We start from the raw sequence: 23940 nt of genomic DNA on the forward strand, positions 1-23940 counted from the left end.
TCTGCCAGATGTTAGCTCGGGAAGAGTCTTGAGAGATCAGCCAGCCAAGCTGAGAGGTGTAGAGCCCAGCAGAGAGCCCACGAAAGGGCTCAGGGCAGGGCTGGAAGCAAGGCACCTGATACGGACCCAGGGCACTTCCTGACCGCGGGGCCGCGCTTTGTTCTGTGATGTCCTGGCTTTCTTCTCGGGGGGGGGAGTGCGAGCCGTGGACGGATGGTACTACCGTCGGCCGTGCAGTTCCGGCTAAAAACCAGCTGGGCCCAGCATGCCTCTAAGCCCGTGCTCCTCGGGGTCCGTTTGTAATGTGGGTGAACCAGTGGTTCTCAAAGGGGGGGTGGGGCGGGGGAGTGTGAGTGTGTCGCAATTTCGCCTCCCTGGGGACGCGCGGCAGTGTCTGGGGACATACTGGGTTGTCACAACAGGGGCGGGGGCGCTCCTGGCATCCAGCGGGTGGAGGCCACGGATGCTTTTGGACAGCCAGCCACGCGCGGGACGGCCCCCGTCACAAAGTACGATCCGACCCCAAATATCAACAGTGCTGAGGTGGAGAAGCTCTGAGTTAACGTAATAGAAGTGTGAAATTACCGCTCAGCGGGTGCGTGACGGGCCTTCCTTGGAAGAAATAAATCGATGCGTGGTCTGAGCTGCAGTTAATAAATCCTTGGGCAAAAGATCGGAAGGGACTGAAAACCATTTGCTTTGGAACACATTTCCAGGGGGGAGTTTGCATCTGCGTCCGAGGGGGAGGCGACCCTCGGAGCCTATTTGGGATTCGCTTTCTCTCCGCGCCCCCCAAAATAAATAAATAAACATTTAAAGGAAAAGGTGCACATTCTCAGACCTAACCCACAGTTAATGAGAATCTCAGGGGGCAGGGCCCAGGCATCTGCATTTCACGAGCTTCCCAGGGGGCCGGTGTCGGCATTAAGCTTCAGAACTCTTGCTGTAGTGGAGTTTAATTGGGTCGGAAGTGAGGACAGTGGTGTTTAACCCCAGGCTGGGTCACCTTGGGCAGGTCACCTTTGGAACTGCATTTTCCTGAGTGGGACTGGGGATTCCCTCCAGATGGCGTGCTGTCCCAGGCTGGAAGTTGCATCTGGTTTCGTCTGACAGCGAAGGTGATTTTCACCTGATAGCAGTGACCTCCTCATTGGGGTGTCTGGATTCCAGTTTTGAAATCTTCACACCGTGCCCGTTCGCATGCTTGTGTGAATTTTCTTTTAGGTCTGCCCCATGCTGCACTGTGGCTTTTAGGTCTTCAGCTTTGAATTTGTCGTCCTTGTTCAGAGTCTAAGGGGTTCGGAGAGGTCAGAAGCAGAGCTGTGGAAAACCAACAGAGACAGAACACATTTCATTGCCCTTTTAAGCAGGGCCCTGGGGGTGGGGCGGGGAAGGTTAGAATAAACGCCAAGATGCAAAACAAAATTTCTATTAAAAGTAGCAAGGCAGCGGATGACCACATTCAGACTTCTTGCAAATGTTCCCTTTTCATGCTAAATTTTAGCCAGGGGTTGATTTGAAAAAGCAACAAATTGCTCTTTGTTTTGAACATTCTAGTGAAACCATGTGCGACTTCCTCTTTGTGCTGTAGCTGACCTCAGGCTCCTCCAGACCCTTTGGTCCCAGGAAGGAATGGCCCAGAGACAGATCCAAGATGTGTCCTGTATGGGAGCCAAGGCCCTGGGCCGGATTCTGGCTCAGCTGGGTGATCCCCGGGGCCCCTTCCTGGCCCTGGTCTTTTCACATCTGTCACAGAAAGGTGTCCCGAAAGTCCTCGAACGAGAGGTGATGGCCAAAAGTGACCGTCAGGACTGGCGAGAGAACGTGCTGGTCTCGCCCGTGGCCGTGGATGCCTGTGGGCAGGGCCGGTGGGGGTGGGCGGCCACGTATTTTATGTGCTTCTTTCTGTTTCTACAGGCCTGGGCAGTGTTTAAAGGGAAATTTAAGGAAGGGGACAAAGCAGAACCAGCCACTTGGAAGACGAGGCTACGCTGTGCTTTGAACAAGAGCCCAGATTTTGAGGAGGTGACAGACCGGTCCCAGCTGGACATTTCAGAGCCATACAAAGTTTACCGCATCGTCCCCGAGGAAGAGCAAAAATGTAACTATCCCTTACGGGTTTTCAGCCCAGCAGAGGCTGCCCGGCCCGCAGGCCCCACCAGAGAGCCTGGGTCTGGGGTGGGAAGTCTGGGCGAGTGGTTTTAGCTCAGCTGCCAGTCAACTCCTTTGCGTAAGCAGATGTGGAGAGCCCTTTCCCCTGACCCTGGCCACCATCCGCTGGCCGAGTGGCAGCTTCCGTGGGAGGAAGGGGTGGGGAGGCTGGGGCTGTCAGACCGGGAGCTCACTGTGGGGCCTCCCCGAGGCTCAGTAACGAACAGGGTTAGACAGGAGCGAGCATCCTGGACAGTGTGGATGAGGCATCCCTTTTGTTTTCCAGCAATGCCCAGAGGGGGGCCAGGGGCCAGTCAGGTGGTCGAAGAAGGGATGGGTGACAGGATGGAGGGTAGAGTTACAAATGCGTCTGGGGACGATGGCACTGTTAGCTTTGTCGCCGTAGATCAGATACGCCTCAGCACACGGTTACATCCCGATCGTTATGTGGGAACTCTGGGATGTGATGATTCCCGAAAGGTCTTCCAGCTCTAGCTAGAATCCCGAGAGAGTGTTTACCAGGAGATTAACGCAGGGATGGCGGAAACCCGCCTCCCAGCCCATCGTCCTGATTCGGCACCCTGGTCAGACATCACTAATCAACCGGGATGCGCTGAGCTCGGTCTGGCCTCCGAACCTTTTCCAAAGTGGCAGCCTGTGTAGCTGCTGGGAATCAGCAGAGTCGCCCGGCCCGTGGGATAAAAGCTAATCACCGTCACTGGTTTGACACGTTCTTTTGACACGTTGATTAGCCGCTAGATGTAGCAATTAGACCCCTGCAGCCTTACCCTCTTCTCCTTACCTGTTTTTTAGTCGTCCAGGAATGCCCTGGGCATCTACAAATAAATGGAACCCTCAGAAACTCCTTAGGGCCGTGCAGAAATTCTGAACTCGAGCCCTTCCCACTGGGGGGAGGGGTGAGAGGGTCTCAGCCCTTTAACTCACCCACGAGGGAGCCAGCATAGTGATAAAGACCGAACAGAGGACAGGAAGCATGGGTCACACATGGTCAGCCAGCCCAACCCGTGGATGTTGCCCCCGACCCCAGTGTGGGGGTTATCTGTGCTGCCGGTCATTTGGAGCTGAATTGTCTGTAAATTAGCACCGAACTTGACTGAGTCAGAGCCCTAATCGATAGTCAACAGTAAGTCAAACAAACTGACCACCCCCCCAGAGAATCTGACGGCCTTTACAGGGAGACTTCTTAGATAACCCTCCGGGATGGCTTTGAAAGGCCAAGTGTGCATCGTTTCTGCCTTACTTACCTCCAAGTTTGGGATGATTTTTCATTGTCACAAATCGAATTGTGGTTTGAAGGAATGGAGAAGTTTCCGTTGGTCCCTCCCACCCTGGGATCGGCCGAGCTTGAGCTGGCAGGTGACCCTAGCTTGTTTGTACGGGGTGCAGCCAGCATCACCTGCAGGGGTGGGTTTTAAAGAAGCAGTAGGTTCTCAGGGGGCAGAGGGACGCTGCATTTGCATAAAGTCTAAATGGACCCACTGTGCTCTGTCCTTCAGTGGTTTGCAGGCTACGTGGGGGAGGGGGTACCCCCCCCACCCCCTCCTTCCCCCATCAGCAGCTTCTAGCCAATTCTTGAGTCTTTCAAAGTAGAACCCAGATGCAGTCAGGACAGAGCGATGGGTCAATCAAGTGTTTGTGGCCCTCTGATCACTTCGTAAGGCAGGTCTGTGGTGGGGGGATGGGGAGGAAGTGGGGGGCTTGCTGTCTGGTCGCTCTGTGCCTGCAGCCATGCCTGACGGAGCCTGTGGCCCCCCCCTCCCCCCCCCCCCCCCCCCCGCCGGGCCCCCATGTGTGGGCCTGCCGTGTGTGCACAGATGCATGCTGTATATTTGGAAAGGCCACGGAGACGTTTCCTGTCAATTAACTTTAAAAAATGACTCCAATCTGCACACGCATTTTGTCGGGAGATCTTTGAGCGTCTTCAGACAGCCTGACTTACGAGTGGAACCTGGACCCAGCGTAGAGTGTGTCCGACGGGAACTCGTTTTCTATCTGGGCAAACGGGGCCCAGCTGCACCACTGTCCTTGTCCTCTGAGTGTTAGAAACCACGAAACTGACTTCTCCCTTTGACTTTGCCCGTCAGAGGACTGAAGCATCACGGGAAATAGTTTCCGGGCCTTTTTCCAAACCAGCGAAGACACTGGGTGACTTTTATTTCCTTCAACTCGGCATTTAAAAAAAAAAAAAAACAAAACCAAAAAGCATGACACGCTGATTTTGGCCTCGCGGAAGGCTGCAGTGCCCCGGTGCCATTGGTCACGCGCCTGTCCGATTTTCCGCAGGCAAGTTAGGCATGGCGACTCCCAGCTGCGTGAGCGACATCACGGAGATGGAGTGCACGCGCTCTGAGATCGACGAGCTCATCAAGGAGGTGAGTGGCCGGCACGCGGCACTGCCGGGGCCCCCTGGGCTCTCTCGGGCAACGGCACCTGCTCCCCCGAGACAGAAGGCGAGCGAGGCCAGCCTCTGCCGTCTGGCCGCCCCGTCGCCTCGTTCCCCGCCTCCATCCCGAGCGCCGGGGCTGGGCTGCCGGCTCCGAGCCGGTGCCGTTTCTTCCCGCCCTAAACTTGCCATATTTTAAACATTTCGATTGGCAGTCTTAGAAAAAGCGCATCCTGCTTTCTCTTGGCTTCTTAGACAGGCTACGATGAAAGAAAGACTTCCCTTGCAGCTTGGGGTCGTCGTGACCACATGGATGCTCGAGGGGGGCGCTCAGGGCAGGCGGGCTCCCTGTTTCATAATCTGCGGCTTTAGGTCTTGATGGATCGGAAGGGCGGGCCTTCGAGCTTGTTAGGCCTGTATATCCACTCCGAGTTAATAGGCTACGAGCAAAGGCGTAATGGGGTCTCCGGAGGCAAAACACACGGTTTTCGGATCCCAGCGTTTGCTCTGCAAATACCCTTTTCCTGTGGCCATCTGCTTCTTAACTCCGTTTTTACGGCCAGTGCAGGGCAGACGTCGCCTCGCTGAAATAATCCCGCAGCGTCCTCGTACACGGCGGTGTGGGTGCTGTGGACGTTCTCCTTAATACCGTCGTGGCGGCACCAGAACTTTTAAGAGTAGCTTGGCTGTCAGGAGGTGCAGATCACAGAACGCAGCCTCCTCTCGGCTGCTGAGTTTTCTGCCGATGGCAGCTGTGAAGTTTCTGCGTGGTCTCTGGCAGCAGGCCAAGTGGACTCCGGGCTTCGTGTCTCTCCAGCAACGTCCCGTTTTCTGCGCGAGGCTTTTCTGCTGACTCAGCTGAGAGAGGTTGGGTTGGCGCAGCAGGATCCCAAGGAAAGCGGATTTCAAAATGCTTCCTACCCAGATTTATCCGCATCCGTTGAGGAGTGGGTCAGAGGTCGGAAGCGTGGGCGTGGAACGGCGCGCGGGGCCTGCCCGGTCGTGGCCGGGTTTGTCCGGCGTCGCCGTGCCTCGGCGTCCCAGCGCTTGTCTGCTTCCCCGGGGCATCCGGGCAGCTGGGCGACCCGCGGCCATTTGGTTTTGCAACTGGCGCCCGTAAGCTTAGTAGGGGTCCCGCAGGGGCCGGTAAGTCGGGCGCGTGGTTTGAGCGCTCAGCCTGGTGGATTTGTCTTAGGCCTTTCAAGAGGCGAAGTAAAACTTTCCCTTTGTCTTGGGATAAAAGGTTGACAGTGTGGCTTTGGTTAAGTCTAAACCGTTTGCCTTTACGAACACCGGAGCCCCACTTTGGAAGCCCGCCGACCACAATGCTGTTCTCTCTCACCCTGTTCCTCCAGCCTTCTGTGGACGATTACATGGGGGTAGTCAAAAGGAGTCCTTCTCCGCCGGAGGCCTGCAGGGGCCAGCTGCTCTCAGACTGGTGGGTCCAGCAGCCCAGCGCAGGTGAGGAGGGGACCCCCAGTGCGGCCGGCGTGCGGGGCTCGTTCGGGTGGGCTGGGCACTGACTCCTTTCAGCCTTCAGGCAGCTGGGGGCAGGTGGGGCGGTGGTTCTACTGTGAGCCCTATTTTATCGAAGGTAACTGAGTCCACAGTGATGCCCGTGGCCCCGTTCGCCACTGCCTCTCGGGGGGCACGTGGGCCCTCCCCGTAGGAGGGGTCTGCTTGTCTCCTGCGCTCCTGGAGGGGTCGGAGGGGAGGGAGGGGGTGTGCAAACTTCTCCAAGGCCAGAGGGGAGATGGGGGTCTCGGCCACACTCGTGCTCGCCACGGATGTCTGCCAGCCACTCCCTTGGGACATTAGGGACCCCTCAGAGCCAAGGGGAGCACAGGGCGTCAGGAGAGGAGGAGGGCGAGGGTTGCCCGCGTGGCGCCCTGGATTTGAAGCTCCTTGGCAGGGCGGGGGCCTGCAGATCTCATTCACGCCTCAGCTTACTCGTCTGTGAAATGGAGACACCAGGACCTGTCCCATAGGGTCATGATACCCCTGTTATCATTGGGATTAATAAATAATCACTTATTTAATAAATTACTTAATTAGCTTCTGATACCACTTCCCCCCCAGCCCGCTTCCTTCTCGAACGACCCTCCAGGAGCACAGATTTCTTTGCTTCCTCCCTCCGCCTCTTTCCCCGACTGTTCCTTGTGGGAGACTGGGAGGTGACTCTGGCCCAACTGACTTCAAAGGTCTCCAGGCTGCGGGTGGCACTTATGCCTCAGGGGCCCTGGGAGAGCCCCCTCTCCCTGCACGGTGGCTATCCCTCCCGGAAAGCGAACCGAGGCCCCAGTTTCCCTCCGGAGACCGGGCCTGGAGGGTGGGCACGCCGTCCAGCGACATTTCGGGAGCAGGCCCTTGGGTGGGAGGAAAGCATCACCCCGGCACTTGGTCAGAAACCCCTCAGCACAGAGTCTGTGCCAGTCGAGTCGAGGCCTGGCTTTCCGTGTTTTTGAAACGCGGGTCACGGCGCAGGGAAAAGCACTGAATTGAGCGGAAGCCTGTGGCAGGGCCTCCGGGCCTTGGGAGCACACCCCGTGTGGCTCTTAAAGGAACTTTGGGGGGGGGGGTTGGGGTCGGTTCCTCACGCTCAACTGGGCCTTCTCTTTCTCCCACAGGCTTGCCGCTCATGACGGGCTACACTGCCTACGATCCGCACCACTCAGGTACGCGGGTGCTCGGGGCTGGGCTGGCACGGTGGGACGCGGGCGCTCCTGGAAGGCAGAGCCCAGAGGGCCGAGTGGGCTCGCAGGGGCCCGTGGATGAGCCGATCGCACGTCAGAAGGCAGGACCCCAGTTCATCCTTGTCGCTGTTTGCTTTTTGAGCACGTCAGGGGCCGGCCGTTTTGAGGCTCTTCTCAGAACGGGCCGGAAGATGGATCCCGAGAGCTCTTTGCAGCGTGACTCTGCAGGAGAGAGAGCAGGGGGACAGACGGACTCAAGGCCCAGCCCTGCCTCTCTTGTGTGACGCCAGGCAGAACCTCCCCGGACCCTTGTGAGGATTAGACGTAGCGTTAGTTTTCTGGTAGGAACGTCACTGGTCAGCGAGCGTCCCCAGTGCCCATTTCCTCTACTGTCTTCCACACTCAAGTTCGTGATAACGATGGTCCTAATTAATGGCGACGATGGGGCTGGGGCTGGGGCTGGGGCTGGTGGTGGTGACGATGGTGGTGATGGGGTTGATGGTGGCGGCTGACGCTGAATACTGGTGAGGCGCCAGGGTCAGGCCTCGTCCCGTTACACCTCCCGCCACATCGTTCCCTCCGCATAGGCTCAGAGGCTCTGGGTCACATAGCACGTGGGTCGCAGAGCCAGGACATGGCCTCTGGCCGTCCTCTCCAGGCTCCCGCCCCTCGTGGGCAGGGGTGGCCTCTGTGCCACGTTTTTGTCTGTTGATGCTGGGGACTCAGACCTCCTGCCATGGCCTCTGGAGTTTGCATTCTGGCTCACTGATGGCCTCCCTGACGGAGCAGAGAAAGCCCGTGTCCTTCCTGATAGTTCTGTGAGAAGTGAACAGCCTGACCCATCAGGATGGACCCCAGAGGCCCCCCGGTGCGGAGGAGGAAGCGGGGCTCAGAGAGGTGTCTGGACCACGGGCCTCGTGGGACGAGTGTTCGGGGTGTGGCGGAGGCAGGTTCTCACCCAGGCCTGCAAAGTGCGGAGAACCGTGTTCCCGTTCGTCGCACTGCTGTCACCGCTCCGGGACGCCCTGGCTCGCGGGGCTAGGCCTCTGAGCTAGTCGGCTCTGTGGCCCGGGGAGTCTGCTGACCGGGCTCTCTGGGGGCGGGAGAGGAGCCGGGGGCAGGGCCGAGGCATCCGGGTGAGGAGGAAGTGTGCCGAGTGGCTCCGGGCTCGTCCCAGCGCACAGCGGGCGGAGCGACCCACAGCAGTGCCGCGTGCACAGAAGATCCTAAAACCTTCTTCTAGGTGTTGCGGACTTTGGTCCCTGGCCCCGCCCTGTGGAAACAAGGTGATGGCGAGGGTGCCCGGTTCTCAGGGCCGCGGGGACGAGGTAGTGAGTGAGCGGGGCCGCGGAAGGGCAAGTGGGGGGCGCTGGAGGCCACGGCGGAGTGCAGGGCCTGCCCCGCGGCTGCTCAGCGCTAGACGGTGCCCTGCGGGCCTCAGACCCGCCAGGCTTGGTGTCCCCGCTTTTCTGGAGGGATCAGAACTCCAGACCTTTATGTGAAACCTCCCCGTGTGGAGTGTTGGCAACAGCTGTGTGGACGGCCCCCCCCCCCCCCCATCCCCGGGCTGGATCCGGACACGCCCGTGGCTGCCGGTGGGGGGGGGGGGGGCGGTGCTTGGCGGTGTTTACAGTGGTGGGGCAGGGGGAAGGCCGTGTCCGGAAACGGAGGAGGCGGGCTCGGCGCTGCAGGACGCGGGTGCAGGGCCGGCCTGCCGGGGAGCCCCTCTCCCCGCTTCGTGGTTGTGCCATCAGAGCAAATGCCTTCACCTGTCGACACCCGACTCCTTACCTGGAAAAGGCGTTGAGTGATCAGCAGCCTCCAGCTCGCATCGTGAGCGTTAAATGTGCCCCTCAGTTCAGCGCACTGAGAACAGCGCCTGGCGTGTGCTGCCTCGACCAGGAATTAGGGCTTACGACTCCGGGAGTCTCATCTACGCGGCTAGCTTCCGGTCCTGTTACCCCGATTTCTTCAGGAGCTGCCCACGAGCACCGCACGACACACGAGCTCCTGCTCGTCCCCAGCCGCCTGGGGAGCTGGGTGCCACCACGATCTCTGCTTTGCTGATGGGGAAACTGAGGCACAGAGTCACAGCTGGGCTCACACGTTGTCGGGGAGTCTGTGCTCCTGGCATCGTTGCTCTGCTGCCGTTGTGGGGCGGCTGTCCCCCGGTGGGCAGGTGGCCGTGCGGAGGCAGGGCAGGTCAGGGTGGGCCGGCCAGAGCCACCTGGTGGCTTTGGTGGCGGCTTCTCCGCGGGTCTCTGCTGGCCGCTCACTGCGGGTGCAGCAGTCGTCGCTCAGGCCTTCCCGGCTCGAACCGGCCCCAAGCTAAGCTGCCCTGTGGCACTGGGGTCCCTAGGAGGCCTCGTCTGGGCCTCTCCAGAGCGCCCATCTGTGGCTCCCTTGGGCCGCGAGGCGCTGGTGTGAGATAAAGCCTCGGCAGTGGCGGGGCGAGGGTGCGGAGTGGTGACAAGAGTCGTCTGTAGTGTTTCATTCATCTGTGACAAAGTTCAGAAATGTTCTGGAGTGAAGGAAGTGGAGCGTGCCATCGGGGGATGCAGATGTCCCAGAGCTGGCACAGTGCGCAGGATGGGGAACTGGACGGGACGAGACGTGTCACTCACCAGCTGGGTGACCTCAGCTGCCACTCGCCAGCTGGGTGACCTCAGCTGGGCCTCAGTTTTCCCACATGTCATATGAATGAATTGGACCGGAACACCTGAAGCTCCCAACCCAGAGTGGTTCTAGAATGCCGTTTAACCCCCATGTGGGGGAAGATGGAGCCTGTGCCCACAGCAGCGGGGGGTCTTATTATTTGACTGAGCAAATGATTCTTAATCAGAGCCCAGTTGGGGGGGGGGGCAAGAAATTATAAGTACACAGCAGTATTAACCTGGGTGAGGCAGGTGGCCACCCACAGGGCTGCCCCTGACTGTTGTGTGGGTGGTGCACTGCACAACTCGAGGGGTTGCTACGGGGGTGGGCAGCTCACAGTTTGTGTGGCTCTAGAAGGCAGCCCTGGACTGCTCTGGGACCCTTAGGAGGTGCCCCAAACTCACCAAGTTTGGCGATAGTGCCTGTAATTCTTGTAGTTTAAAGCTATCAAAATGCAGATTTCTCTGGGACTGTCGCAGAAGTTAGCTGTTGTCTTCATTCCTGCCTTAGCTTAAAGGTTCCCAAATTTCAGTTACTGGAGCCCCACTTTCACGATGGTTTTTCATATCTGGGTACCACCTGGTAACGTGCTCTGTTTCTCTAAATGTCATTACAAAAAAAGTTTTTATTTATTTTAAGAGAGAGAGAGAGAGAATGCGTGTGTGTGCATGGGGGAGGGACACAGAGAGTGGGAGGCACAGAATCCGAAGCCGGCTCCAGGCTCTGAGCTGTCAGCACAGAGCCCCACTTGAGGCTTGAACTCAGAAATTGCAAGATCATGACCTAAGCCAGTTGGTCACTTAACCGACTGAGCCACCCGGCGCCCCGAAAATTGAATAGTCCTTTCATTTACTTAACTCTGGGTCACCGCCCTGCCTCCTTCCCCGACCTTCTTAAGTGTACCGCGTCTGGGGAAACGTTGACTTCATTTGAATGATTTTCAGACTCTTCTAAGAACAGGAGAGATTCGTGATTTGAAATCCAAGGAACCCCAAGAGGGCTGTGAATTTGTCAAGGAAAAGAGGACACGTCTGTTCTCCCTGACCTGGAGGTCAAATCTCACACTTCTGTCCGTTGGGAATCCGGTCACGGGCCCCGTTGTTCCATGGCACGAGCGACGGTGTATCTGTCGGGTAACGGATAACACGGCGTGTCGCTTACGGGTATCATATGACGTCGTTTGACGGTCGCAGAGTGCCGTGTGACGGGGCAGTTCTACTGACCTCTAAACCGGACCGGTCCCTGCGACCTTCCCCGGGAGAACGGAGAGCACGAGAACAGTCCTTTTGTATTTCGAGTCACTGGCTTCCTGAGTGACTCTGCGTCTGTCCTCGTGCTCACAAAGACACCGTTTCCGGAAGGGGTGCGTGAACTCCCCGCGATGCCGGGGGGTCCCAGGCACACGAGGAGCCAACCGGCCTGCTTGGCAGGAAGGAGAGCGCTGGGCACCGGCCCGGAAGGGACCGGCCCCCCCCCCCCCACCTCCTGGCGGAGCTGACCTGTCGCCCTCCTCCTCCCCGCAGCCTTCTCGCAGATGGTCATCAGCTTCTACTACGGGGGCAAGCTGGTGGGCCGGACCACCACCACCCGCCCCGAGGGCTGCCGCCTGTCGCTGAGCCCCCCGGGCCCGCCCGGCGCCGGGCTGCTCGGGCCCGAGGGCCTGGAGCTGGTGTGCTTCCCGCCGGCCGACGCCATCCCCAGCGAGCGGCAGAGGCAGGTGACGCGGAAGCTGTTCGGGCACCTGGAGCGGGGCGTGCTCCTGCACAGCAGCCGGCAGGGCGTGCTCGTCAGGCGGCGGTGCCAGGGCCGCGTGTTCTGCAGCGGCAACGCCGTCCCGCGCAGGGACAGGCCCAACAAGCTGGAGCGGGACGAGGTGGTCCAGGTCTTCGACACCAGCCAGTTCTTCCGAGGTCGGTACCACCGCCGGCTGGCCTCCCCCGGCTCGCAGAGACCTCGCCTCCCTCCCGCGGGCCGCCAAGCTGGGGACCCCGGTGGGGGGGGGGGGGGTCCTGCTCTGCGCTTTCTTGCTCAGCGACCCTGGGGAACCGCTCCGCGCCTTGACTGCCCCGTGTGTTGAATGGGCGTGTGGAGACCGCAGCTTTCCCGTGTGGCCCTCGGGGGGATGAAGGGACCCAGTACATGCATCGCCGAGTGTGCCCGTAACCCGGGGGCCGGTCAGAAGTGCGGAGTCTCAGCCCCCCCCCCCCGCCCCCACCGAGGCCTGCGGGGTCAGACCTGCATCTCGGCAAGGCCCCCCGGGGCTGGATGTGCACATTCTGAGGCGCGCTGAGTCCGCAGACGGCGCTCGCGCTTGTGGGGTAGCTGCCGTGACTTATTCTGTGGGGCGTGTGGCTAGGATCCCGCCCCGGGTGCTCCTCCCGGAGGTCAGGGTGTCTGGAATGAGCACCTGCAGTGCCGTGGCCGCTGCCTTCTCTGCGTCCCCAGAGCTCTCTGCTCCTCTCCCCGTGACCGCGCTCCGGCCCAGAGCTGGGGTCAGGCCTCTCCTGCCGCCCGGCCTGAGCAGTCCCGGCGGCTTCCCTGGAGAAGGGCCCCCGGAAAGGTGGGCTCAGGTGTGACAGCCGCGGGGAGCGCCCCCGGGGACAGAGCGTGGCGGGGCCCGGCGGCGTCGACAGGGGCCCCTCCCCCTCCTGTCTCCCCAGAGCTCCAACAGTTCTACAACAACCAGAGCCGGCTTCCCGACAGCAGGGTGGTGCTGTGCTTTGGAGAAGAGTTTCCAGATATGACTCCCTTGCGATCCAAACTCATTCTCGTGCAGGTAGGAACAGGCGGCCGTGGGGCTTCTGGCCACGGGGCCGGATCTCCTGGCCCACACGGCGGGACCCAGTTTGCGCTTGGGCTGCAGAACAGGGAGCGGGCTGCTCCACCCGTGGGCAGAGGCAGGCCCGGGGCGCACGGTGAACCTCCACGCGGGGCTGGTGGATTCCTGCCTTCTGCCATTCTTGCCGTTCCGAACCATCTTCCCACGTTCCGGGACTCACAATCTTTGTGTTCTCTCCCTGCCTTTCTTGTCTGTTGGTGTTTGAAGTCAAAACCCCCTTTCTAGCAAGACGCTACCTTTCTAGCAAGGTTCAGTTGCCTCAAGGTCTGAGGAACGGATTAGGGCTTTGCAAGCCCTTGTTTAATCTAGTCAAAGGAATGAAACCCTAATGGTGGAGTTCTGGCCACCGGCTGCCAGGTCGGGACCCAGTGGGGAGACCCCTTGCCCTTTCCTTGCACCGCCTGTTTGGGGCTCATTCGTGTGGGACTCACGTGGAGGTTCTCAATGTCAGCTTCGGCCTGGGTGATCCGAGAATCTGGCTAGGGCCAAAGGCGGGGCCACCGGGCTTCCCACCTCCACGTCTGACCTGTGCCCGTCCCTGTAGATCGAGCAGCTCTACGTCCAGCAGCTGGTGGAGGAAGCCAGGAAGAGCTGCGGTTCCGGCTCCATGGTGCAGCCCCCCGAGGAGCCCCAGCCGGACCAGGTCTTCCGGATGTTTCCAGACATCTGTGCCTCCCACCAGAGACCTTTTTTCAGAGAAAACCAGCAGATCACGGTTTAAGTCTCTCTCTCGGGCACCCCGTCCTGCCCGCGTCTCGCGTTTCGTTATTACAATTACTGTCGTAATTATTTAAGGATGTGGCTCCCTCTGGCCTGGGGCGGGGCTTCATCTGCTCTTAATTTAGTAAGGGCGTCCCGTGAGGGCTTGATGTTCGACGCAGAGTCGCGTCACGCCTCTTGTTCAGGTATAAACGTAGGAAAGTGCGCCGAACGATCCAGATGCTGTAACTACATACAACCAGTGATTAAAACATGTATTCCCTGCATTTCCCCTAATTATCATCAGTTGCTAGATTCTTTCAGCGTTTCGGGATAATCAATATTTCCAAAGACTGGGCATTCAGTTGTACTAGCAAATAGCTGCTTCCAGGAAAAAAAGAAAAAAAAAAATTGGAGTAGGAGATCAGCTTGTCAGAACAAGCCTGCTTTTTGTCTGTACCTCGCGTTAGAGCCATAGATTCGTGATTTGATACGCTTGATTCCGCGTGGAGCGTCTCTGCTTTTAAGCACGTTAATAAGGTTTAGAAAAACTTAGATAGCAGCCCCGCTTTAGCAGGTGAACACAGAACTCTTGGCTTGTTGCAGGAATGCACCTCCTTCCTGGGATCTGTTGCCAGGAGGGCTCTTCCATCACCAGGTGAGCTGGTATGTTTTCACCTCCAGACAGTGAAGACTTTTCCTCTGGGCCCTTGTTGCCTGGAACCTTCGAGCTAAGTGTGTGTGTGTGTGTTTTCATTGCTGTAATTCAATCACCCCAGAGCCCTCACTTTTTCTTCTTTCTAAATGGTTTTGACCTGTTTTTAAAAATACTCATTCTGTCGATTGTCCTACTGTAAACTGCTTTGATATATATATATTTTTTTCACATAAAGTGAGCAGGATAGAAACCACAGATTCAAAAAGTAATTGTAGATTGTCCAAGCATTTTGGTTTGTGCCTTTGACTCTGTCAACCCATCGACGAGCCGGTGGTGGTGAGCGTGTGGGCGCGGCTCGGGTGGCTTGGGGACCGCGGATGAGAGGTGTCGGCTTCTTACCGCTGCCCTGGTCACAGGGTGGATGGCAGCAGGGACAAGGCCTTCCCCATCCCTCGGACTCCCCGGCCTGGGGCCACACCAGATTCTACTCTTCAGTGGAGTCCTGTGGTGGGACTCCAGGGGAGGAGTCCCAGTTTTAGCCCCAGAGGAACGTCACGCTATTTCCTGTCCAATCAGATGCATTTATTGCCCCACAATGTGTCAAAACGGCGGCGGCAGGCCAGCCTTCCCGTCGACCTTCCCCGTCTCCACAACCGCTCTGAAATCACTTTCGTCATTGAAAAGCACTTAAACGTTTTTTTTCTGGGAAGAAAGCCGGTTGTATTTCGCTAGGTTGGGGTGCCCCCTCCCCACCCGTGTGTCCTGTGCGATGTGCTGGGACTGGCAGAGGGTGGCCGGGTGCCGGCCCTTGCCAGTGGAAGTCGGCGGCCGGGGCGAGCCCGTCCCACTTGCAGTGTGGACCCCTGGCAGGGTCGGGGAGGGTCTGCGGGCTTTCCCCCCAACTCTCTGTGGAGCGGGGTGGGGGGGGGAGGGGGAGAAGAGTCGTCACCCCGTTCTTTCTCCTTCATAACCCAGCCTCGTGGCCACCAGCCCTGACTGACAGCGACGGGGCACGAAGGGACCTCGCCTGTCGGCTTTCACCTTGAGGTGTGGGAGGAGCCGGGATCTGGGGGACGAGAATTGCCAGCCTGGCCCCCTTGTAACCATGAGTCGCTGCTTTAAAATCCAAGCCGAGGAAGACTGGTTCACTTCCGTGGCTGCTTCCACGAAGGTGACGCAGGCGTGGCATATGTAGTGAGACTTTATGGTCGTAGGCCCTATAGGTGTGTTTGAATTCACCTGAAAATACAGGAAAATGCGGCCAGAGTGGCTTTTCCTCTTTGGCGGACAGAGCCGGCCTCACACTGTTGGGGGTAACAGACCCGTTTTCTGAAATTACATCAGAGAACAGCGACTTTCGGTTTCTAGCTCAAACGAATGGTAAAGCGTGTATCTTGAATATGCTAAATGAATATTTATTTTTGTATCCATTTAAAGCGTATATTGGTCTCTTTTATTCTTTATTAAAATAAAGTGCCTTTTTAAAAGCTGGTTCACGCTCCGTTTTTTGTTGAAGTCACTGTAAAATATTTCATCACTGTTACTCGGTTCTGGGTTCTTCAAGGGGGTGGGGATTAAAAAACAAGGCTGCGCTGGGAGTTTAAGGGTTTTTTGCCTGTCGATGTGTTTTGTTTTGCTTTTCACTCATCCCCAAAACAGTAGCGAAAAGGTACGGAGGCTCACAGATCATATAGGTTATCCTGGAGAAAATGCGGGACGTGCTATGTTTTTATTAGAGCCCGGGGTCCTGTTTGGGGTCCCATGAGCTGGTGGAGGGGTGTGTGGGGGAGGGTGTGGAGCACGTGGGAGGTCGGCAAGGACAGCACCCGCTATCCTGGAAAGTGCTGGGCGTGATCGGCACGAGGCCCCCCGACCTGGGTCGGCCGCACACGATGGGGTCGTGTATCCTTCCATATCCTTTCACTTACACACACGCTCACTGTGCTGGGTCCTTAGGGACACAGCGGGGACACGGGGGGACCCAGTTTGGTCCGGTTGGAGGTTGCCTCATGAGACACGCCCCGTGAACAACCCAGGACCGGTCGGTCCATTTCAGGGAGGCCCAGACCCCGGCCAGCCCAGGGGGAGAGGGGTCCCCCGCCAGGCTCCGTCTGTGGGCGACGTGCACTCTGTCTGCAGCCTCAGACAAACCACGCGGTCCTGGGACTGTCCTCCTCAGCACAGAGACAGGGGGAAGAAGGACGGGCCCCTCCATGCTGGGCGGGCCGGGGCCGACTCGTGTCCCGGGACAGCTCCGTGTGAGAGGCCTTCTGACAAGGCCTGTGGCTGGCCTGTGACACCCGGGCAGGGTAGCTGCTGGGCCAATCTCTGGCTTTCTAGAAACCTGCGCGGTTGCAACCACTTTGTTTATCAGCAAGTCCTCTTCTGCCCAGGATTCCTCAGGGCCAAATGTGGAAACTTGACCGAGTCTGCTTGTCTCCCAGAGTTCAACTCTCCTGTGCGGACGGTTCACAAGACGTTTCTCACTCAGCTGCTCGCAGGGAGAGGAGGGAGGCCGGAGCGCTTTCATCCGCAGAGGACGGGGTTCAGGGACGAGGTGCTTCAGGAATAATCGGGGGCTTAGAAAATGCCGTTAGGGGGGCGCCTGGGGGGCTCAGTCAGTTAAGCGTCCGACCTCAGCTCAGGTCACGATCTCGCCGTCCGTGAGTTTGGGCCCCACGTCGGGCGCTGTGCCGACAGCTCGGAGCCTGGAGCCTGCTTCGCATTCTGTGTCTCCCTCCCTCTCTGCCCCTCCCCTGCTTGTGCTCCGTGTCTCTTTTCCTCAAAAATAAATAAACGTGAAAACAAATAAAAATAAATGGAAAAAGAAAAGAAAATGCCGTTAGGGCCCTAGAGCTGAACTGACTTTTGAGGTGTGTGGCTGCCTCTGGACAAGTAGCTGCTGGAACCTAAGGGCAGCCCGTGGGAACGGGCTCATGAGACATTCTGTCACACGAGCAGCCTTCACACTTTGTTTTCTAAAAAACATTTACACAAATTAAGATATTTCAGCCATCACTTCCTGAGTGGTTGCCCCTTAGGAACACCAACTTTTGCAAAATCCATGTGGGATGGAAGATGGTGGTGAATTAAGATGTCGGCCCCCCTCTGATAAGCATCCACTGGGTCTGCTGGGCCTGGGGTCCTAGGAGGGTCCTCCTGGAGGGGTCCCCCGGGCACGCACCCCTATGTGCTCCTGGGGACAAGTTCTCTCCATGAAGAAGCCATTGTGGGAACCAGGAAGAAGTTCGTGTGAGTGAGTCAGACTCTCCACAAGAGAAACTTTTGCAACTCAACTACTCAGAAATATTTAGAAATTCTTTCTAAAGAACGATCTATAACTAATGACTGTAATTTTTAACAACAGCTCATGGGCTGAGGGGGGGGAGGGGTGGTTTCTCAGTGGAAAGTCTGGCTCTTTTCACTAAAAGTAGGGGGAGGCAGTAAATGTCTTGGCCCGCTCATAATCTCTCTCTTCCTCTTGGGCATGTATACTGCGCGTAGAAAGTTCTCTCTCGTGCTGAGAAACTCACGTGATCCAGCATTTTCCAGACTTACTTGACCTGAGGTTGCTCCTTGCAATATGTCTGCGGGGAAGCAGTGGCTGATATGGCGTGACCAGCCTCGGGGCCCTATTTCTGCTCTGGCTGGGCTGCCTTTGCATCTAGATGGAGCCTTTCAGGGATGGGGGCGGCCACCCCTCACACTCACTACCTTCAAACTTTCATTTTGTTTTGCTCATGGATTTGGCGGGTCAGAATTTAGACAGGGCACGATGGTGTGACCTCCCCTTCTTCCACAAAGACTGGCGTGTCAGCTGGGAAGGCTCGGATGGCGGCGGGTGACTTCGGCGTCTGGGGGTGGGGGGGGGGTGGCGGAATCTTCCGCAGGCCTTTTCATCCACATGGCTGGTGCCCGTGGCCGGGAGGGCTGGGAGGCTGGGCACAGCTGGGGCCACACGCGGCCTCTCTGTGTAGCTGGGACTTCCTCACAAAATGGCGGCCGCGGGGGACCCGGGGCGTGCTGGATGGCTGTTTGTGACCCGGCCCCGGACACTGTTGAGAGTTACTTCTGGCACGTTCTGTTGGTCAACGCAGTCACACGCCACGCAGGCGAGGAGCATGAGCAGGGCCCCCGCCTCTCCGTGACAGGAGTGTCCAAGTGCTGGCGGCCATGGTTGAAAACTGCCTCTGGGGCCCGGAAGCATCTCCTTTCCTAGGCATCCCACCTGCCCCTTATTTAAACAAGTCTTCTGCCCCCACCCCTGCAACCCCAGCTCCTTCAACCCCAGCTCCTTTCTGCCCTGATTCCCCAAGTCCCAGGCAGATAGACCTCCTCGCTCCGTCGTGGTCGCTGCCTTTCTTCGGGAAGTAGCCCTTCTCTTGGGAGCACTGGTCCCCAATCAGGGCGTGACTCTGGTGTATTTTACTGTGTAAAAAAGACCCCGTCCCCGCCAGACATGACGATGGGGCCTGAACGGAGCTTCTCGGAGGGGGTTAACCTGGCCGCAACGGCAAGAGCCTTGAGTGGTGTCTCCCTGATTCAGATTCATCCCATCCTTCTTTTTATTTTATTTTATTTTATTTTATTTTATTTTATTTTATTTTAATTAAAAAAATTTTTTTTTACTTATTTATTTTATTCTTAAGTGAGATAACATGCAGTGTCGTCTTGGCTTCAGCATTCGAATTCACTGATTCATCGCTTACATATAACACCCAGTGCTCATCCCACTAAGTGCCCTCCTTAGTACCCAATCACTCTTCCCCCCCCCCCTCCACCCCCGTCATCAACCCCTCAGTTTGTTCTCTGTATTTAAGGGTCTCTCATGGTTTGCCTCCCTCTCTGTTTTTATCTTAATTTTCCTTCCCTTCCCCTGTGGTCCTCTATTCCGTTTCTTAAGTTGCACACATGAGTGAAATCATACGATACCTGTCTTTCTCTGATTTATTTTGCTCAGCACAATACCCTCCAGTTCCATCCACGCTGTTGCAAATGGCCAGATTTCATTAATTTTCATCCAGGGCCACCTTCCTTCCTGCCGTCCTCCGTCTGCGTGACCACAAGAGCCATAACGAAAGGTCACGCCGCTGGCTGTGTCTCTGTGGGGCCGGGAATGGTGGGTCGGGCTTCCAGCTCTGGAGCTGAGTGAATGAGGGCGGGTGGGGAAGATCCCCCAGGCCTCAGTTTTCCCATTTGTAGGCTGCTTGTGGGGGGTAAGTGAGTTAGCACCTCGAAGCAACTTGGAACAGTGCTTGGCGAGCGGGTGGCGGTTCATTGGTGTGAATGGTCATTACCGAGAAGCCGTGCGGGGTCCTGCTTCTGATGCCCCCAGAAGCAGAGCCTGAAGCAAGGATGGAGTGTAAGTAGTCTGTGTGCGGAGTCCTGTCAGGAGAGGCTGGTGGGGGGACAGGAGCCCACAGAGGTGACCCCATGGCTACTGGGGAGTGCTCCTGCTGGACTTGGAAGGGCCAGGCCCCTGGGAGGGACCCGGACCCGCGCCCACCTTCCTCCCCCAGGTGCCGGTTGAGGCTGCTCCCGGGGGTGTTAGCGACTGGTACTTTCCCCCTGCCTTTCGTGCAGGAAGAGGGGCTCTGGCAGCGGGGGACGCCTCGGCCACCCCCGCAGCGGCCGGCAGGTGGGGGTCGGCTGTGTGCCCCGGAGCAGGAAGGGCCAGGGGACGCACTGGGGCTCCGGGAAGCTCCCCCAAGTGTGGCCACCCTCTCAGCAGAGGCTCTCTGAACCCAGAGAGCTCAGGGTTCAGCTTCCTGCTCAGGGCTTATTAGCTGTGTGTCCTAAAGAAAATCACTTACACTCTCTGTTCCTCAGTTCCCTCATCTGTAAAACAGAGGTAATCCCCTGTTTTGAAGTGATTGATCACCTCACAACCACCGATTGTGGGTTACAAGGGCTTACGATAGCACCTGGCCTCAGCAAGTACTGGAAAAAGCATATTTGTATTTATCGTTTATGTAATTAAATTTCTTTATTATTACATATTGATAAGTCTTAGAAAGTAGTGTTGTTTACATGAACTATAAACGATAATATGCAATTATTTGCAAATTCTTAATAATGTGACAAATTGTTTATGTACTTGGCCTAATTTTAGAATTATTTGATCATCTCTCGTTAGAATCATGTAACTTTATAAATACAATAATTATTCATTAGATTATATAATGATTAAGAGTTTGAAACTATGTTATAGTATATAAATATGAAAATAATTATAACATAATTTTTATTATACTGTAATTTCTTAAAAAAATTTTTTTTAATGTTTATATTTGAGACAGAGAGAGACAGAGCATGAGCAGGGGAGGGGCAGAGAGAGAGGGAGACACAGAATCCGAAACAGGCTCCAGGCTCCGAGCTGTCAGCACAGAGGCACAGAGCCCGACGCGGGGCTCGAACTCACAGACCGTGAGATTGTGACCTGAGCCGAAGTCGGACGCTTAACCGACTGAGCCACCAAGGTGCCCCTAATGTATTTTCTGTTTTGAACACTTTTTATTTTTTGAGAGAGAGAGAGAGCGTGTGCGTGCATGTGAGTGGGGGTGGAACAGAGAGAGAGGGAGAGAGAATCCCAAGTGGGCTCCACACCCAGTGTGGAGTCCCGCGAGGGGCTCGATCCCACGATGCTGGGGTCATGACCTGAGCCGAAATCAAGAGTTAGACGCTCAACCCATGGAGCCCCCCCCCCCCCCCAACCACTGCCGGTGCCCCTGAATTATACTGTAATTTCTTATTTACTGTCTGCTCTTCAGCAAAGGCAAGGACCATGTGAACCAGGGCCCGGTGTGCAGAGGTGTGCACTCGGCGTTTGCTGAGCGAGTCCCGGATGTGTGCACGTGGTGGGTCAGGGCTCTGATGGTGGAGGTGGGTCGGTGGGGAGGCCACCGTGGCACGCGGACGGACGTGGGGGCTGCCTTTCTCTCGCGGGGGAGGCGAGGGCTGCAGAGGGCAGGTGTTCCAAGCTGCCTGGCCCACAGTAGGTGCTCAAGACACGTTGGCTCCCCGCCCCCCGGGTCGCCTCCTCCCCCCACCGTGCAGGGTGGAAGGATGATGGTGCTCTCTGAGGGTTCCGCGGGGTCACGTGAAGGCACAGGTCTCTCAGGTTCAAAGCTCTGCTTGGAGGCCCAGGGTCGCTGGCTTCCCTTCCAGACGGGCTGTCTCCCCGGGGGAGAGGAACCACGTGGGTCTGCAGGGAGAGAGGGGAGGGACAGCAAGCCGCCCCGGAGTGCGGGTGCGTTGAGCACGCGGGTGGTCTGTGCTCAGGACGTGCAAAGGCTTTTCCCGAATGCCGGGGTGGGTTAGCCGTGTGGATCCAGCTCAGGGTTCTCGACGGTGACGGGGGGGGGGGGGATCTGAGCTGCCCTGGATCGGCCTGTGGTGTGAAGCTAGGTTTCCTCGGGAGGGACGTTTCTGAGACGGCCCGGCTCCTGGCTTTGCGCACACACACACACACACACACACACACACACACACGCTCACGTCACCGGGTACCTGAAGGTACCTTTTCACCCAACTGTAAGGACCCGAGGGAGCTGGAGAGAACAAAGAATCTGGAAAAGAACAATCTCTCAGAGGCACACAAGGGCTTCCTGTGTTGTTTTCTCGAAGAGCTTCTGGGGGCAAAAATCACGGAGCGCCCGGCCGCCCCAGATGTGCCCCTCCCTCCTGCAGCTCCTACACGAGCCCTTCCTTCTGACCTCGTCCCCGCTACTCTGTCCAACACGCACATTGAGCAACCGGGGCCGGTTAGAAATCCCGAGCCCAGAAATAAAGCGACTGTTGCTTTCCTGCCCTTGCTCGTTTGCCCCGGGGTCCCGACCGGGGCAGGGGCGATGCTCGCAGGAAGCAGGCGGCCTGGTCTACTGTACATTTCGGAATATTTCAACTGCAAGTCCGGCCGGGCTGTTGCATCACTGGGTCAGGCAGGGCCACAGGACGGAGGGGGGCGGGGAGCCTGGGGGCTGGGCGGCCGGCCAGGAGGGGCCAGGAGGCTGGGTCTGGAGACCAGGAGGAGGAAGGGGGAGACGGGTGGGGAAAAGGGCCCCGCCGTCACCGAGGTCCGCGCGCCAAGGGCACATACACGGACGGAGGGCTCAGATCCTGAGCGGGTTGCTGAGTAGCTGTGAGACCCTAGGGAAATGACCTCCCTTCTCTGAATTTCAGCGTCCTTGGCTCTAAATGACCCGTCACTCCTACCACACGCGGCTGCTGTGGGGGTAACAGCCCTGACCTCGGGGGAGGTCATCGATGCACAGCGCTTAGGCCTGGCCCGTTGCTCAAGGTGGTGCATTTGGGCCAGCCTCTTCCTGTGGGCAGGTGACAATTTGGGGGACTGCTTAGTGGGCATGGAATCAGACAGAGGGAGCTAAGAGAGCCCCCAGAGGGCCTGTCCGCTCAGTGCCCACCTGCTCGCTCCCTGGGAAGCGGACCTCCATGGACGCGCTGGCAGGCTCCCCCCAGCCCCCCCCCCCCCCCCCCCCCCCCCGCCCCGGCTTCCAGCCGAGTCAGCCCCAGCAGGAAGTCAGAGGGAGGGAGGAGAGAGGCCAGGGCGCGCACACCCCCGTCTTCTCCCTGCGTCTGCCCGAGTCAGCCATGCTTCCCGCAGTGCGGTGGTCTGCCTGTGACTGTCCCTGGGCTCCAGGCACTGTTCCTCCTTCTTGTCCCTCTGGACGCCGCCACCTTGGCGAGCGCTCTGCTCCTGCCGGTCCTGGCTCCAACGCCATCTTCTGGTGCCCTTAGGCCAGGGGTCAGCGAGTCTGGCAAAATCTGGCCCGCTGCCCGTTGGTGTCAGTAAAGTTTTACCGAAACGCAGCTGCGCTCGTGTGTTTCCGTGCTGTCTCTGGCCGCTTTTGTGCTATGGAGACAGAGGTGAGCATTTGCAGCCGAGACCGCGCGGCCCCCAAAGCCAGCGGTGTTTACTCTCCGGTTCTCCTTAGCCTTTTGGAGCCGCTTGTTAAGCTCTGCGTCAGACCCACCCGCACGGGAGAGACCGGGCCTTCGCTAACCTCCGCAGGGCCCTCGGCTGGTGCCCGTTTGACCACGGGAGTCCTGTTCGCGCAAAGGACTCCTCTTTCCGGAGGTTCTGTGTTCTTGTGGGTGTTGACGACACTCCTCTCTTGGAGGAGCGGGACAGGAGAGACACTCTTCCTCCCAGGGCCGCAGGAATCGGGCTCTGAGAGGTGGCACACATTTCGCTACGGGAGCGCCCCAGTTCCCTCACTCGCCAAGGGCTCCCGCCAGGGGGCCGGAGGTGCGTCCTGTACCCAAGGCGGCGTGTGGACCCCGTGGGACACAGGCCCCGGGGGTTCAGAGGATGGAAATGGAACGTGGGGTGCGGGCAGGACGGGGTAGCCAGGGGGCGGGGCGGCGTCTCCGGCTGGGGCCTGGGCTTGCGGCAGGGGGCAGGTGGGGGCCCGTCAGGAGGCCTGGGGACGCCACGGGGCCTCTGCGCACGACAAAGACGGCGGGTGGCAGTAGCCGCGTGGCCCACGGAGCGGCAGGACGTGAGCCAACACACAGGTGACTCAAGAGGATACTGTTTTCCGGGAGTTTCGGGGGAAGGTGTGGGACACGGGCCATTCTGAAAGTCAAAGTGATTCCCTCAAGGGTGCCTTTTGCTTCCTGAGTGTGATGCGGGCCTGGATCACTTCCCTTCCCTCGGGCTGCAGGGCCGTTGGCACCAGAGGTCAGCAGGGGGGCCCTGCCTCCCCCCCCCCCACCCCGGCCCTGCCCGGTTTGTGGGAGCACGACTGGGACCTCTCATGCTCAGTTTCCTCCCCTGGCAAATGGGCGGGAAGCCGCAGAGAGATGGTCCTGGGGAGGG

The 23940-nt window shown here is 58.1% G+C and overlaps 1 protein-coding gene across 3 annotated transcripts in view; it reads left to right on the forward strand.

Moving 5' to 3' along the window:
* Positions 1–15590, forward strand: part of IRF8 (interferon regulatory factor 8) — a 79229-nt gene extending 63639 nt beyond the window's left edge. For all 3 annotated transcript variants that reach the window (XM_047846202.1, XM_047846203.1, XM_047846205.1), the window contains exons 3-9: positions 1918–2101; positions 4456–4544; positions 5911–6016; positions 7183–7230; positions 11427–11813; positions 12564–12679; positions 13287–15590. In XM_047846202.1, the coding sequence (XP_047702158.1) occupies positions 1918–2101; positions 4456–4544; positions 5911–6016; positions 7183–7230; positions 11427–11813; positions 12564–12679; positions 13287–13463 (1107 nt within the window). In that variant the 3' untranslated portion in view covers positions 13464–15590. The remainder of the gene's footprint in view (positions 1–1917; positions 2102–4455; positions 4545–5910; positions 6017–7182; positions 7231–11426; positions 11814–12563; positions 12680–13286) is intronic.
* Positions 15591–23940: the final 8350 nt, after the last annotated feature.

This window comes from Prionailurus viverrinus, unplaced genomic scaffold (genome assembly GCF_022837055.1).
Source record: "Prionailurus viverrinus isolate Anna unplaced genomic scaffold, UM_Priviv_1.0 scaffold_38, whole genome shotgun sequence".
NCBI lineage: Eukaryota > Metazoa > Chordata > Mammalia > Carnivora > Felidae > Prionailurus > Prionailurus viverrinus.